Genomic DNA, 16,446 nt, shown 5'->3' on the forward strand with positions numbered 1-16,446 from the left:
TGTAGGTGAGTGAATGGTTCCGGTTCGTTCAAGTCTCTCGCTCTCAGCTCTCACCTACAGCACCTTTATATAAAAAGGAAACAGACCTTTTTATCTTTTTAGAGCGCGTCCTCGATCACACTCGCCCAAAAATCAGGAATGCGGGTGAGTTAGATTTCCGCTGATTACCGCACCCCTCCCTCTGTGTACCATGAGGTCGAGGGCTGGGTCTAGGGGTAGGGCGTAGGGTTAGACTGAGGGGTAGGGGTCTAGGGGTAGGGTGTAGGGTTAGACTGATGGGTAGGGGTCCAGGGGTCGGGTTGAGCCCTGGGTAGAGGGGTAGGTCTTGGGTCAGACTCCTGGGTAGAGGGGTAGGTCTTGGGTCAGACTCCTGGGCAGAGGGGTAGGCCTTGGGTCAGACTCCTGGGTAGAGGGGTAGGTGTTGGGTCAGAGTCCTGGGTAGAGGGGTAGGTGTTGGGTCAGAGTCCTGGGCAGAGGGGTAGGTGTTGGGTCAGGGTCCAGGTGGGTCGAATAGTAAGCGCGGCATCAGAAAACGTATTTTCCGAAGCCATAAGATCACAGAACTTAAATACGTTTACTTCCACTCTAAGTTGGTTTAGTACAGTATGTTACACGTGTTTGCGCATTTATTGTATGTTGTATGTCATGTACGTCCTGGCACTTAATGTATGCATTTATTGTATGTTGTATGTCCTTGCACTTAAAAACAGTTCTTAGCATTGCGCAGCGATTTATCCTAGTTAGCTTTGTTGTATACGGGGAAAGGGTTACTCTAACGTTTGTTAGTGCTTGGCATTTGGTTCTATGAACATCCCTTACTGTACCACTGATATTTATTTGTTTATCTTTCTCGCTTTGGATAAAAGCGTCTGCTCATCGCCCTCAATTTAAACGACTTAACGCCCTCCTGCCCGCAGTGGTGGAGCCGCGGTTGCTGTTTTGATAGGACTGTTGAGCACAGAAACATGTTAATGGTCCTGAGAATAACACTCTCCTCTCTCCCCTCTCCTATGGTTCAGGCCATTGGGTGAAAGGTGATCATGAAGAGATCCTCCGGAATGGTCAATGGAAGGCCATAGGTGTTTCTTTTATTGTTTTCTTTATTTTATCAGTTGTATTTAATATTTACAAATTTACCAAAACTAATAACTGTAGGAAAGGTCATGGTCAACAAGCAGTCCCTGATTCTGATAGTTCTGAAGCGGTGCCTATTGGTCCTGTCCCCGTCGTGATTCCGCTGTACAGCTGAACGTACCGTCTTTCGGTTGAGCGACGGACACTTTTGGTCATCTGAAGGCGTGCATTTGTATCCCAACAGTTTACTTTTGATACAAAATTTGTACGAGAGCATGAGTTATTTATGTTAGTTATGGAACATGGAAACAACCTCAAATGGCTGTTTCAGGTTATGGGTTCCTCAGGAGCATCTCTTCATGGTGCTCCACCTAGATCACTCAGGTCCTGTGGCACTGGCCTCTTAGTTACCTATGCCCCCCCCCCCCTCTGGAACAGATTGCCAGAGGAGCTGAGGACATCACAATCTGTGAACACATTTAAAGGTCCCATGGCATGAAAATCACTTCACTTCATGAGGTTTTCTAACATTAACATGAGTTCCCCTAGCCTGCCTATGGTCCCCCAGTATCTAGAAATGGCGTTTGGTGTAAAACGAGCACTAGTTATCCTGCTCCGCCTTTGATTAATGAAAGCTCAGACGCTCAGATTTTGAATTTGGCCCCATATGTCTTCATAAGGTGCCAAGTTACCTCCCCTTCCTCTGCCTTGCCCGCCCAGAGAATTTGGCCCGCCAATGAGGGTGTGTGTGTGTGTGTGTGTGTGTGTGTGTGTGTGTGTGTGTGTGTGTGTGTGTGTGTGTGTGTGTGTGTGTGTGTGTGTGTGTGTGTGTGTGTGTGTGTGTGTGTGTGTGTGTGTGTGTGTGTGTGTGTGTGTGTGTACACACTGCAACGCAAGTGTTGTACACTTCTTTGTTATTTGGATAGCCGTACTGCTGTTGGTGTTTTGGTGCATAGCCCGTCTGGTTCTCTGTCGTCAAAGGACGTCAAAGGACCCCCACTACGACCTCTTAAGAAAATCGTAGTGGGGGTTATCTCAGCCATGGTTGAGAAAGAATTGGGGGAGAGGAACTTTGGCTTTGACTCCCTGAAGTATAGCCTACATGAACCGCGACATGGAGGAGAAGGGGATTGTTGACCGCGATTGTCTCCGGCCGGGGCCCCGCTGCCTGCGGCCCCCGCCCCCCCGCCGAGAGGCACCACCCCCGCCGCGAGGCCGCGCCTTGGCAGCGGGCAGCGGTGCTCCGGCGGGAGCCACACCCCCACTTTCCACCTTGACCCGCCTCTAAGAAGCGGCACGCTTGTGTAAAGCCCATTGTGGGACTGGCTCGTAGTGGCTGTAATTCTGCACCAAGGCTGAATTTCTTGAACGTCTTCCAGTACTGTATTAGGGCCCCACTAACGGCTACATAAAACCATCAAGAAAGTAGCATGCCATAGGAACTTTAAAAGAAACCTTAAAACATAACTAGTTCGGCATTCTCTTATTCTATTTTATTTATTTAGTTTTGTTTATTTCTATTGTATTGTTAAGCACCACACAATAGGGGGGGGGGAGACTGTGTACAAAGAAGTTGATCATGTTTATTGAGTTTTTTCGATTCGATAATTTAACTGAAAAGTCGTTTGTTTGCCATATATTTCTCGTTTTGTTTCCATGTCAACGAGATTTGGTCAATTCAAATAATAAAAAAGTTGTATTCAATCGTTGTCGGTTATTTTAATCTGAAAATTATACTTTGATTTCAGTCCATGGTTAAGGTTCCAGATGTTCAGTCTGCTCTCACGTCAATCACGTTCGGTCCACCCACATTGTGTCAACAGGCACGCGACAGAAATGGCCGAAAGCGGATTCCGGATTTCATGAGGAACCCCTTAAGAGCAGAATTTAACCGTTAAAAATAGCAGAATTAACCCGTTAAAAAAGCATTAGAATCTGAATCAACTGACGGCAGCACACGCACTGATAACGTAAAGGTAGACGAGGACCAGGAGACGAGGAGGCTATAGGGCAAACTGCACCCAAGTAAATGTGTATCAAGCTAACGTTTATCTGGGACGAGGAGAAGCTGAGATATTGTATATTCATGACATGATGAAAAGTTTTATCAGGCTGAACCCCGAGCGCAAGAACACTCGGGAGTATCAACTTCAGGTAAGACCACTTTTGAAATGCACATTAGCCTACTAGTAGCTGTTGGTTTGGTCATGCCCTTGCTTTGCCTTTGAATACGAACTATGTCGCTGGTCGATGCTCTTATCGTGAAGATATTTAGTAAATCTGGCTGTCATAACTGGGTGCAACAGGGGGAGCGTTCACCGACTGGGTGACCGACCCTTCCTCCGCCCCGTCTACACTAGTGGGAGATTAGCAGCGGTGCTGAATAAATAGGGCACAGGTTTCACGAGAGGCACTCGCCTGTCTTGCTGGGACCACTCGTGGGGATTTCTTGTCTCTTGTCCCTCCTGCACCGTGTTGCAGAACGTTACAGGTATGCGTTCTGATTCCTCTACTAACGCTGTTGGTTCTCTGAGTTGGAGAAGTTAGAATGTTCTGTTTATCTTCTAGCCACGGTGGCGTACTGCTCTTCCGGGATTGTAACACAGCCGTATACTTGTTGGCTCGTCAACATTGTGAGCGTGTACTTATTGACCTCGCATTCAGGTAGGCTGTTGAAGCCTTTCGTTTGATCAGGATATGGATTAATTAGCAAGGTTGCTTAATGTAGAATTACGTTGCTGCGTTTATAGTATTCGGACGCAGGGGTCCTGTCTGGGTTCCGGACACCGGCTCTCTATCTTCCGGCTCTCTATATCTCTCTCAGCTATACGGTAGGTGTTCTGTCCACTAGTCAATAATATAAATTAGTGTAATCGTATTGTAATGACTATGCACTCCTCTCAGGGTCGGTGGCGTTTCGTGGGGTTGCTGTTCGGTTCTCCTTGCCTGTGCGGCCCAAAATCCCAGCTGTCGTGAGCTTCTCTCCTCGTCTCCCCGGCCTGCTCGTCCAATCTCTGCTAGCTGTCAAGTTGGACTACTTGCTTGAGGCTTCTGCTCGGGGTGCCTGCATGTGTATTTGAATGCTAGTGCATGTCGTGGTGTTTGGGTGCTTCTCGTTGTTTTGTCGTTTTGTTTGTATGCTAGAATAAGCGTTGGTGGCTCTGTCGCTTGCTGGCTTCCTCCCCTGCTTGTGGCTGAATGTATCCCGCTCTAGTTGTGTTATTCCCTTCTTTTTTTTTAATGCGTGTGCAGTGTTATTTTCATAGTTTGGTTAAGTTAATGCCGCCGCTCCCATAACGCGCACTACGCGCTGCGCGTAGGGCTTCAAGTCCTGAGGGCCCCCCCAAAAAAAAAAAAAAATATATATTACTTTTTTATTATTACCCCCCCCCCCCCCCCCCCCCCCCGTCAACAATTGTTTGCTACCCCCCCCCCCCCCCCCCCCCTCAACAATTCAGCACAGGGGGCTGGTAGGGGGAATTCGGGGGGGGGGGGCATAAAGGAGTTATGCTTAGGGCCCCAAAATAGCTAGCAGCGGCACTTTTATTTATAACCTCGTTCTTATCCGTTATCCGAGCCACAGGTAGTAGGCGTGTGGGTTTTACCTTGGGGGTGTGTTGCTGAAGACCCCCTACCTCGTAGACTGTATTACCTCAGGGCATTTGGCTGCAGTCATTTTCTGTACATCGTGAGGCCTGTAGGCCCGGGATGCTGCATCGGTAACAAGAAATGTTACCGATGCAAGAAATAAAAAAGGACAAAGCACGTGAATACTTGTTTTATTTTCTTGTATTTCCTAGAAGCGTCTGATATCATCCCACTGCAGACACAAATGGACGCAGCTGGAACCTTCGTTATTATGTGAATATAATAACAACAATAGTTTGTTATGTGAATAACAAACAGGAATTGGCTCATCTGCCGAGAAATGAAAACACACAAATAAGAAACCAGTTCCGTTTAGCATAACAAACAGCATGTCATGCCAGTTCCCAGGCCCGTATTAAGCAGTCACAGGACCCTGGGCACAAATGTTGGATGCCCCCCCCCCCCCCCCCCCCCCCCCCGAAAAAAACAAACAGTGCTGTGGCAGGTGTTTTTTATTATTAATGATTAGGCCTATTGTAGCCTACGTCACAACAGAACAGAAATGTTTCTATTGCATATTATCAACAAAGCATTATATGCTAAAACAAGACAAAGAAACATTTAACAAAGCTAAATGATATGCTACCATCAAAATGAAATACTATAATACTATAATTATTTGTTTATTCGATTTGTTTATTCAGTTTATACTAGCCTAGCCCTATCAACTTATGAATTGCTGAATGAACATATGAACATAGAGTTTTTTAATGTGACTGGCATCATCCCTTGGTCTCCTTTCTTCACTCAGGATCCCCTATCACGGTCTGGTTGTCTGTCTTTCTGATTTCCCCACTTCTGTCCTCTCTTTCATCTTGATCCTTAAACTAGTACTCCTCTCCGCCAGGGTATAATGAATGGCAATACATTACACTCAGAAGTTAGTAAACAGAAGTAAGTCTGAATACAAATATGTAACATTAAATGAGAAATAATATATATATGTTTATGTCTCCCTCCCAGACGCACCTGTTAGAAAAACTTCTTACGGGCTCTCCTATTAGCAATGTCAGTGATAACTTCATCGAATTCCAGGCTCCTGAGTAGCTCCGTCTCGATGGCCATGAGTGACAGCGCGCTGAGGCGCTGTTGCGTCTGTGTCGTTCTAAGCTCATTTTTAATTCTGGCCAGATGTGAAAATGATCGTTCCCCTTCACAATTTGTCACAGGCAGGGTCAAAAAAATACGGAGAGCTATAAAAACGCTTGGGAAAGTTGATTGCAGACCCTGTTTTAAGATCATCTTCAAAAGCTTTTGAGGAGACTTATCCTGTTCGTTTTGTATGAAGCTTCTGAACTGGATTATTTCATTGGCCAAGTCGACATCTAAATCAGATGGGTATGACATGCAGAGCACTTCTGCCTGTTCACGGATACTGGTCAAATTGTCAGTTTCCATAAAGAGTAAACGTTTCTAATTGAAACCGAGGCAACCGGCGTGCGCTGATATTGACTCATTCGCAACTTAAAGGGGCCCGCCCGAAAAAAAATAAAAATAAAAATTCGGACGAGTCTTGGGCCCTCTGGCTGGGCGGGGCCCTGGGCACGTGCCCATAAAACCCATTGGTTAATCCGGCCCTGCCAGTTCCATTCATTGGTATCAGAATCCGATACTTCTGTGAATGCCTCCAGCTTCTTCCTCATACCTTCACTATGACTTCTCCATTACATTAGTCATTGTACGCAGAACTCGAATCAATAATATATTTTTATATTATATATGCAGTGGCTGAGATGGGTCAGGGTGAGACCAGAGATTATTTTGGGGTGGCACATAAATCTAAAGCTGATATAAGGCATCTTGAAATGGAGGGAATATTTAAGGCATGTACACGCTGTAACTCTACATCCTAATATTAATTCAGACAGTGGTGTAATTGTCAAATACACTATCTTGCAGTTACTTATGAGTTGATATTTATATATATACAAAAACATCATCATGAAGAATTTCATTTCTGACTCATTTTAACTCACATTTCTAAAGGAGTGTATTGATTTAACTCAGATTCTAAAGTAAAATCTGCACGTTAGTCTCAGCTTTTCAGGTCTGTTTCAAAAAACCCACCAACTCGATCTTTTGATCTAACGCGGTAAAAGTAAAAAGCGACAATGCTGTGCATTTATCAGAAAATCAATTACACAATTGCCAAAACCATTATTTTTTTTAAATTTTAAATCCCTGCCTCTAATATATGCAAAGCGATTCCCAAATCATCAAAATCTAGGACTTTTGCTTGCTTTGACTCTACACTTAAAACTCCTAGATTGCTGGGTCGAACATCCACAAGGGCGAAAACTATATTTTCTCTCCGTTTTCCTTTGATGCGTTTCAGGAATATCTAGGTTAAGACGGATTCAAAAGAATACAAATATGAAATGTAACAAAAATTTCTCTAACAATAAATTAGGAAAAATGCTAATATGACTAGGGTGGCCAATGGGGTGGCCGGGATTCACTCTAGGGTGGCCCCGGCCACCCCTGGCCACCCCCTAGACCCCTCACTCTACGTGTACAGATATATGTACAGGTGTCATACGTAACAGTTCAAGATGCTTAACCCGGACGCAGAATGATTGAAATGAAGCCTTCAAAAATAAAAATATATAATAATAAATAAAGATCTACTTAACTGCAAGGGTTAATATAGAAGCCAAACTGCAAGGGCTAATATAGTCTAACATTACACAAACATACTAAATAAATGTAACATACCTCCTTATTACTGACCCCTTTGGCCCGTGAGTGAATTGCAACCTGCTCAATTCGGAATTAAGAGCACAGAAGGAGCCAATGAGAATGGCGTAAATTGATATGATAATCAAGAATTCAATCTGCATAAATAAATAAATGTGCAAATTGCAAAAAGAAAGGAGATCTTTTACATTATATTACAACATGTGCATATAATGGCAGTTTAAGGAGATTTATACTTTAAACTAGTTTCCCCTTAAGAAGATAACAGTCGGGAACAAAAGGCCTTATCCAGTTTTACGAAAATGACTCTCTATTCTCTAATACTTAATCTTAAGGTGTTCTGCTGCCTTCTCTGTGAGCTGTACTTTATATCTTGTGATTTGCAGTGAAAAGCATGTTTTGTTTTTGTACAGGGATTTTTCACCAAGGAAGTAGGGCATTCGTCGGGGTAAGCAAGGTAGCTTGAATAGGAAGTCACCTTGCATACTTGTGGATCCATGAATTGCTATACTCTGCGTATTTGAAGACAGACAAATAAATTATCTTTTGTATCAGATAAACCTTGCGTCTCTCCTCCATTCTTCAGACTATTAAATATAACTTGTCTATTTCACATGTGGGTGTGTGCAGGGCCGACGGACTGCGGGGGAAAGTGAGGCAGTCGTGGGGGGGCCCAAGGCAGAGGGGGGGCCCATGGCAATTAAAAAAAAACAAAAAAAAAAAACAACGAATTATCCACCAGCCCATAGTGTTAAGGCTAGATTCCACCGGAGGCGTACGCGCCGCGGGACGGCTGCGCCGCGGTCACGCTGCTGATCGCTTCCACTATAATCAATGAGACCATTTCCACCGGGCGCGCCGCGGAACGTTTCAGCAGCGTCCCAGGAGCGGCGTGCCGCGCCGCGGCGCTATCTTTCCGTCCAATTCTATTTTTGCCGCGAGCCGCTGCTAAACCGCGTCAATTTCGACAGAGCAGGTCGAGCCGGGCAGGAAGTGAAAAGTAAAAGCCATAGAGCATCCGGTCAATTTTCAAAATAAAACACAATACTCAGCTCATGTAACTTCACATCAACATTATTACGTCATGACCGGTGGGTCTCAGAGGGTCGGCAACATTGACGACGAGAGACTCATTGTCGAAGTTCAGCAACATGAAGTCATTTATGTACCAAATCATCCTTTTTATAAGGAAAATGTCAGAAAGGACAAAGCGTGGCATTTAATTGCAATAGTTTTGGGAGTCGAAGGTGAGTACATTAGGTTTAGAATTATCGCGTGATCTCGTGATCTCGCGTGAATACTGGCTGGCTGGCTGGCTCGCAAGGCAGCGCTACGCTGCCGTTACGCGCCCGGTAGGAATGGACGCAGGGCAGAGGACGCAGCCGTTCCGCGGCGCGTACGCGTCCGGTGGGATCCCGGTGTCAGGAGTCGCTGGGTGTGTGGACAGTACGCGCTATATGCACGTGGATTCGAGTTCCGAGTTGATCAAATTTGCAACTTGTTTTTTTAAGGCAACAATCATGGCAGAAAACAAGCACATCCAATGTAAAAATTTCAGCATAATTTATACGTATCTTTTTCATATTGCTGGGGATGACGTAACATGTTCGCATCGGCACATTTTGCGTGATCTCCCGCCCCACCGTGTGTGTGTGTGTGTGTGTGTGTGTGTGTGTGTGTGTGTGTGTGTGTGTGTGTGTGTGTGTGTGTGTGTGTGTGTGTGTGTGTGTGTGTGTGTGTGTGTGTGTGTGTGTGTGTGTGTGTGTGTGTGTGTGTGTGTTGAGTGAGAGTGTGCAGACTACGGTCTGAGAACAAAGGTGTAACAAAACAGTCCTTTGACTTAGTATAACCTGATATATGCAAAAATAAGGCGATTGAAAAAAAAATGAGGCGATTAAATAACAAACGTGTAGAACAACATCAAAACAATGAGAAATCTCAAACAAAAGGGACGCATAAAAGTTACCCTAGGCATGGGAACACAGCTGTATACTGTCTGCTGCCATAGTGCGTTATGGTGTGTGCGCTATGTGCAACTTGTCGTCAGGTGGCAAGCCGCCCCTTCCTCCTATTTAGTCCACTGTCTACCGCCGCCGGATTCAGAAAACTCAGAAAACGAAATCGTGACCACGCCCACAGCGCACTAGGCTATATAAAAAGACACAGAGTGGCGAAGGAAAACAATTGACCGCGGGCTTTAGAGCTGTATCACTGAAAGATGTCAGTTGCGTGTCTCGCCCTCGGACTGCTGTGTGCTATTTGGACCTGCGTTGCTTTGACCTGTGAGTATAATGTTTTTGTAGAGGGCGTTCCCTGAGCCTCAATACAGCCTAGTTATTGAGACACTCGCGTTCCCTGAGCCTAAATACAGCAGAGTATTGAGACACTTGTTGCATCAATTGTGTTTTCTAGCAGGTGCTGGCATCCCTGATGTGGTCACCAATCTGGGGGACACTGAAACTGAGGTGTTCAGAAGAGAAGGAGAAGATGCCATCTTACCGTGTGGTCTGGGTTCCCCGGTGAACCTGAAGGATGAGGTGTTTGACTGGAAGAAGAAGCAGCAGGAGGTGTTCTTCTATGAAAAGGGCAAGCATTACAACAACGGCAAGCGTGGACAAGACCCCCTGTTCGTGGGCAGGGTGCACCTTCTCCCAGGGGGGCTGCAGGCCGGTAACGCCTCTGTGGTCCTGTCCAATGTGACCCAGGCAGACGGCGGAGTGTATTCTTGCTACTTCCCACGTCGGAACCTGACGAGATGGATCCGGCTGACTGTAGGTGAGTGAATGGTTCCGGTTCGTTCAAGTCTCTCGCTCTCAGCTCTCACCTACAGCACCTTTACATAAAAAGGAAACAGACCTTTTTATCTTTTTAGAGCGCGTCCTCGATCACACTCGCCCAAAAATCAGGAATGCGGGTGAGTTAGATTTCCGCTGATTACCGCACCCCTCCCTCTGTGTACCATGAGGTCGAGGGCTGGGTCTAGGGGTAGGGCGTAGGGTTAGACTGAGGGGTAGGGGTCTAGGGGTAGGGTGTAGGGTTAGACTGATGGGTAGGGGTCCAGGGGTCGGGTTGAGCCCTGGGTAGAGGGGTAGGTCTTGGGTCAGACTCCTGGGTAGAGGGGTAGGTCTTGGGTCAGACTCCTGGGCAGAGGGGTAGGCCTTGGGTCAGACTCCTGGGTAGAGGGGTAGGTGTTGGGTCAGAGTCCTGGGTAGAGGGGTAGGTGTTGGGTCAGAGTCCTGGGCAGAGGGGTAGGTGTTGGGTCAGGGTCCAGGTGGGTCGAATAGTAAGCGCGGCATCAGAAAACGTATTTTCCGAAGCCATAAGATCACAGAACTTAAATACGTTTACTTCCACTCTAAGTTGGTTTAGTACAGTATGTTACACGTGTTTGCGCATTTATTGTATGTTGTATGTCATGTACGTCCTGGCACTTAATGTATGCATTTATTGTATGTTGTATGTCCTTGCACTTAAAAACAGTTCTTAGCATTGCGCAGCGATTTATCCTAGTTAGCTTTGTTGTATACGGGGAAAGGGTTACTCTAACGTTTGTTAGTGCTTGGCATTTGGTTCTATGAACATCCCTTACTGTACCACTGATATTTATTTGTTTATCTTTCTCGCTTTGGATAAAAGCGTCTGCTCATCGCCCTCAATTTAAACGACTTAACGCCCTCCTGCCCGCAGTGGTGGAGCCGCGGTTGCTGTTTTGATAGGACTGTTGAGCACAGAAACATGTTAATGGTCCTGAGAATAACAGTCTCCTCTCTCCCCTCTCCTATGGTTCAGAGAATTGGGTGACCGGCGATCATGAAGAGGTCCTCGGGAATGGTCCATGGAAGGCCATAGGTGTTTCTTTTATTGTTCTCTTTATTTTATCAGTTGTACTTAATATTTACCAATTTACCAAAAATAATAACTGTAAGAAAGGTCATGGTCAACAAGCAGAACCTGATTCTGATAGTTTGGAAACGAAGCGGTGCCTATTGGTCCTGTCCCCGTCGTGATGCCGCTGTACAGCTGAACGTACCGTCTTTCGGTTGAGCGACGGACACTTTGGTCATCTGAAGGTGTGCATTTGTATCTCAACAGTTTACTTTTGATACAACATTTCTACGAGAGAGCAGTTATTTATGTTAGTTATGGAACATGGAAACAACCTCAAATGGCTGTTTCAGGTTATGGGTTCCTCAGGAGCATCTCTTCATGGTGCTCCACCTAGATCACTCAGGTCCTCTGGCACTGGCCTCTTAGTTACCTATGCCCCCCCCCCCTCTGGAACAGCCTGCCAGAGGAGCTGAGGACGTCACAATCTGTTTACACATTTAAAGGTCCCATGGCATGAACATTTTTCTAACATTAACATGAGTTCCCCTAGCCTGCCTATGGTGCCCCAGTATCTAGAAATGGCGTTAGGTGTAAAACGAGCACTAGGTATTCTGCTCCGCCTATTGAAAAATGAAAGCTCAGACGCTCAGATTTTGGCCCCCATATGTCATCATAAGGGGCCAAGTTACCTCCCCTTTCTCTGCCTTGCCCAACCAGAGAATTTGGCCCGCCAATGAGAGCTACGACCGACACAATAATGTCACTATTGCACACATCCTCCATAATGAAAACACTGTGCATTTAGAGTATCTGTAATTTAAGTATATACATGATACTTGGATTTTTGTAATTTTTATAAATAGTGCACATTTTACATTTTATAGTACTTTTATCGTCTAACATTTGATATGCATAGATATTTTGTATTTAACGTTGTATACTTATTATATTATATATTATACTATATACCAGACCTTTTTACTTACTTAATAATGCTGTTTACTTTATTGTTCACCTGCTTTTGCAATGCAAATGTTTATTTCTCATGCCAATAAAGCTTTCTTTTTATTGGAATTTGAGAGAGACACGAGTCTTACATTCCTGCAACCACAGCTCGTCACTCGCTGTTATAACATCATCACTGCCACACAAGTTATGGTAGACAGACAGCTGAGCGTTGGAACTCGCACTTTATTACTGCGCTGAAACCCCTCCGGCCCTCCGCAGGCAGACACACACACACACACACACACACACACACACACACACACACACTGATCACTGCAGTGAGGAAGAGGAGGAATGCAGCGACATCTTAACGAGATATGACGATTTCTATTAAGAACCCAAAATGCCACAAAACAAGCACATAGTTCGGGCTGTGGCAGAGCGGCGAGTTACACACACACACACACACACACACACACACACACACACACACACACACACACACACACACATAAACACACACACACACACACACACACACACACACACACACACACACACACACGTGGAAGTTTATTAAACCCCATCTTAAGCGTTACAATACACAGATCACCGACAAAGAAACCCTAGGAACTTAATTAATTAAGAAATACACTTGCACATTCACTCCCATAGATTTGCGTTTTTACTTATACTTTCTTGTGTTTGGCTCTGTCTGTCCGTCAATCTTTCTGATGCGAGAATGAGAGTGAGCGAGGGAGATAAAGAGAGGTTGAGCAAGAGTGAGAGACACACAGACAGAGACACACACACACACACTCGTCAGAGAGGTGTCAGGAGGAGGGGATGGGAGGTGAATCAGAGAACAAGGACTGATCAGCCCCCTGGTTCTGTTCCAAAGACTCTCAGTGTTCTGCTCTGACCTTGTGACGCTCCGAACACTCCCCTGGGTCACCTGCACCTGTCAGCCAATCAGAGAGGAGGGATGCGCTGCCTGGATTAGGAGAGAGGGAGAGGGAGAGCGCACACACACCACCACACAGGCCTTCCAGCACAGTGGTAGGCCTACAGTGTACATTGAGGTCTTAAAATACCCTTTGTGACCCCCGGAAGTAAGAGACAAACCTCCATCCAAAGGTTTTTATTGGGATCACTGTCATGAATTAAGACGCATGATAGTTCTGTGGTCACGACATGGCCTGGTGGTGTTGTGGATAAAACCCCCCACTCTAAGACTTTAACAAAATACGTTTGAAAGGTAAAGACTTTATTATCACTGGCACAGAAGTTATAACCAAACCTGAGTTGGTTTGACAAATAAATGTTGGCAGCAACCTGGTCCCACACAGAGCGTTATGTGTGCAACCTGTTGTCAGGTTAAAAGTCGCCCCAGCTTCGACCAGTTCTAGCCACGCCCATTTGAGACACTGTAGTGTAGAGCGTTGTCGAGTGTGTTAGAACTTTATCACTGAACTCTATCACTGAAAGATGTCTGTTGCGTGTCTCCCCCTCGGCCTGTGGGCTCTTTGGACCTGCGTTGTGTTGACCTGTGAGTATCCTTTTAATTTAACATATAGTTTGCTTTGCGTCTCCTCTGCTCCGTCCCCCGCTCGGATGGGTCGGAATTCTCTCTCAGTTGGTGTCGGCGCAGCTCAGGAGGTAGAGCGGGTTGGCTGGTAACGACCGAAGGTTGCTAGCTCGATCCCCGGCTCCTCCTAACTGAGTGTTGAGGTGTCCTTGAGCAAGACTCCTCACCCCGACTGCTCACGATGAGCTGGCTGTCACCTTGCATGTGTAGCAGCCTAGAAACCCTAGTCAAGCGTGGTACTCTTGAATGCAGCCCGAGATTGGTCCAGTCCCCTAATTAAGGCCTTATTTAAGGCAGCTGTGTGCCATTGCGCCATGGTATAGCTCGTGTCCCTGCTGTGGCTGTTGTAGCGTCAACCAGGTGAGTAGCATTTTGATGGACGGAGTGTCCTTTTGTACGGGCTGCCCATTCATTTGATTCGTTTTATTTAGCTTTTGGATAGCCCCCTGTGGTTGAGTGACTTTGGCTTCATTCCCTGGGTTAACTCCATTCTCGTTCATTTTCGTAGGTTCACCTGCTGCTGTTTTGCCATACTTTAGTCTTGCTTATCGTTTGTTCGTGATTACAATATTTTGGGTTTATTGAACTAACTGGGGGTTAAATGTTTGCTTTGATACTGTATTGGTTCCTTTTGAGCAGAGGGAGGGAGGGAGGGGGGGAGAGGGGGAGAGAGAGGGAGAGACTGCGGAAGTGACAGAAGTGAGTGCAAAAGTTGTAGTTAATATTTACCAAAACTAATAACTGTAGGAAAGGTCATGGTCAACAAGCAGTCCCTGATTCTGATAGTTCTGATTGAAGCGGTGCCTATTGGTCCTGTCCCCGTCGTGATGCCGCTGTACAGCTGAACGTACCGTCTTTCGGTTGAGCGACGACCACTTTTGGTCATCTGAAGGTGTGCATTTGTATCCCAACAGTTTACTTTTGATACAAAATTTGTACGAGAGAGCAGTTATTTATGTTAGTTATGGGACATGGAAACAACCTCAAAGAAGTGTACAAAGACTGTGTACAAAGAAGTTGATCATGTTTATTGAGTTTTTTTCAATTTTCGATTCGTTAATTTAACTGACAAGTCGTTTGTTTGGCATATCTTTCTCGTTTTGTTTCCATGTCAATGAGATTTGGTCAATTAAATTAATAAAAAAGTTGTATTCAATTTGATTTCAGTCCATGGTTAAGGTTCCAGATGTTCAGTCTGCTCTCACGTCAATCACCACAGGTCCACAGCACCACGTTCGGTCCACCCACATTGTGTCAACAGGCACGCGACAGAAATGGCCGAAAGCGGATTCCGGATTTCATGATGAACCCCTTAAGAGCAGAATTTAACCGTTAAATAGAGCAGAATTAACCCGTTAAAAAAGCATTAGAATCCGAATCAACTGACAGCAGCACACGCACTGATAACGTAAAGGCAGACGAGGACCAGGAGCCGAGGAGGCTATAGGGCAAACTGCACCCAAGTAAATGTGTATCAAGCTCAGGTTTTCACGCTAACGTTTATCTGGGACGAGGAGAAGCTGAGATATTGTATATTCACGACATGATGAAAAGTTTAATCAGGCTGAACCCCGAGCGCAAGAACACTCGGGACTGGAGTATCAACTTCAGGTAAGACAACTTTTGAAATGCACATTAGCCTACTAGTAGCTGTTGGTTTGATGGTCATGCCTTGCTTTGCCTTTGAATACGAACTATGTCGGTGGTCGATGCTCTTATGAAGATATTTAGTAAATCTGGCTGTCATAACTGGGTGCAACAGGGAGAGCGTTCACCGACTGGGTGACCGACTCTTCCTCCGCCCCGTCTACACTAGTGGGAGATTAGCAGCGGTGCTGAATAAATAGGGCACAGGTTTCACGAGAGGCACTCGCCTGTCTTGCTGGGACCACTCGTGGGGATTTCTTGTCTCTTGTCCCTCCTGCACCGTGTTGCAGAACGTTACAGGTATGCGTTCTGATTCCTCTACTAACGCTGTTGGTTCTCCGAGTTGGAGAAGTTAGAATGTTCTGTTTATCTTCTAGCCACGGTGGCGTAGCCTACTGCTCTTCCGGGATTGTAACACAGCCGTATACTTGTTGGCTCATCAACATTGTGAGCGTGTAGCCTACTTGTTGACCTCGCATTCAGGTAGGCTGTTGATGCCTTTCGTTTGATCAGGATATGGATTAATTAGCAAGGTTGCTTAATGTAGAATTACGTTGCTGCGTTTATAATATTCGGACGCGGGGGTCCTTTCTGGGTTCCGGCTCTCTATCTTCCGGCTCTCTATATCTCTCTCAGCTATACGGTCGGTGTTCTGTCCACTAGTCAATAATATAAATTAGTGTAATCGTATTGTAATGACTATACACTCCTCTCAGGGTCGGTGGGGTTGCTGTTCGGTTCTCCTTGCCTGTGCGGCCCAATATCCCAGCTGTCGTGAGCTTCTCTCCTCGTCTCCCCGGCCTGCTCGTCCAATCTCTGCTAGCTGTCAAGTTGGACTACTTGCTTGAGGCTTCTGCTCGGGGTGCCTGCGTGTGTATTTGAATGCTAGTGCATGTCGTGGTGTTTGGGTGCTTCTCGTTGTTTTGTCGTTTTGTTTGTATGTTTGTATGCTAGAATAAGCGTTGGTGGCTCTGTCGCTTGCTGGCTTCCTCCCCTGCTTGTGGCTGAATGTATCC

The 16,446-nt window shown here is 45.8% G+C and overlaps 1 protein-coding gene across 1 annotated transcript in view; it reads left to right on the plus strand.

Annotated features, from left to right (window-relative positions):
- Positions 1-3,168: 3,168 nt before the first annotated feature.
- Positions 3,169-16,446, plus strand: part of LOC130372857 (uncharacterized) — a 54,920-nt gene continuing 41,642 nt past the window's right edge. Inside the window, exons 1-3 of the mRNA XM_056579018.1 lie at positions 3,169-3,228; positions 3,556-3,565; positions 9,835-10,194. Coding sequence (XP_056434993.1) covers positions 3,169-3,228; positions 3,556-3,565; positions 9,835-10,194 — 430 coding nt within the window. The remainder of the gene's footprint in view (positions 3,229-3,555; positions 3,566-9,834; positions 10,195-16,446) is intronic.

This window comes from Gadus chalcogrammus, chromosome 19 (genome assembly GCF_026213295.1).
Source record: "Gadus chalcogrammus isolate NIFS_2021 chromosome 19, NIFS_Gcha_1.0, whole genome shotgun sequence".
In the NCBI taxonomy this organism is placed as follows: Eukaryota; Metazoa; Chordata; class Actinopteri; order Gadiformes; family Gadidae; genus Gadus; species Gadus chalcogrammus.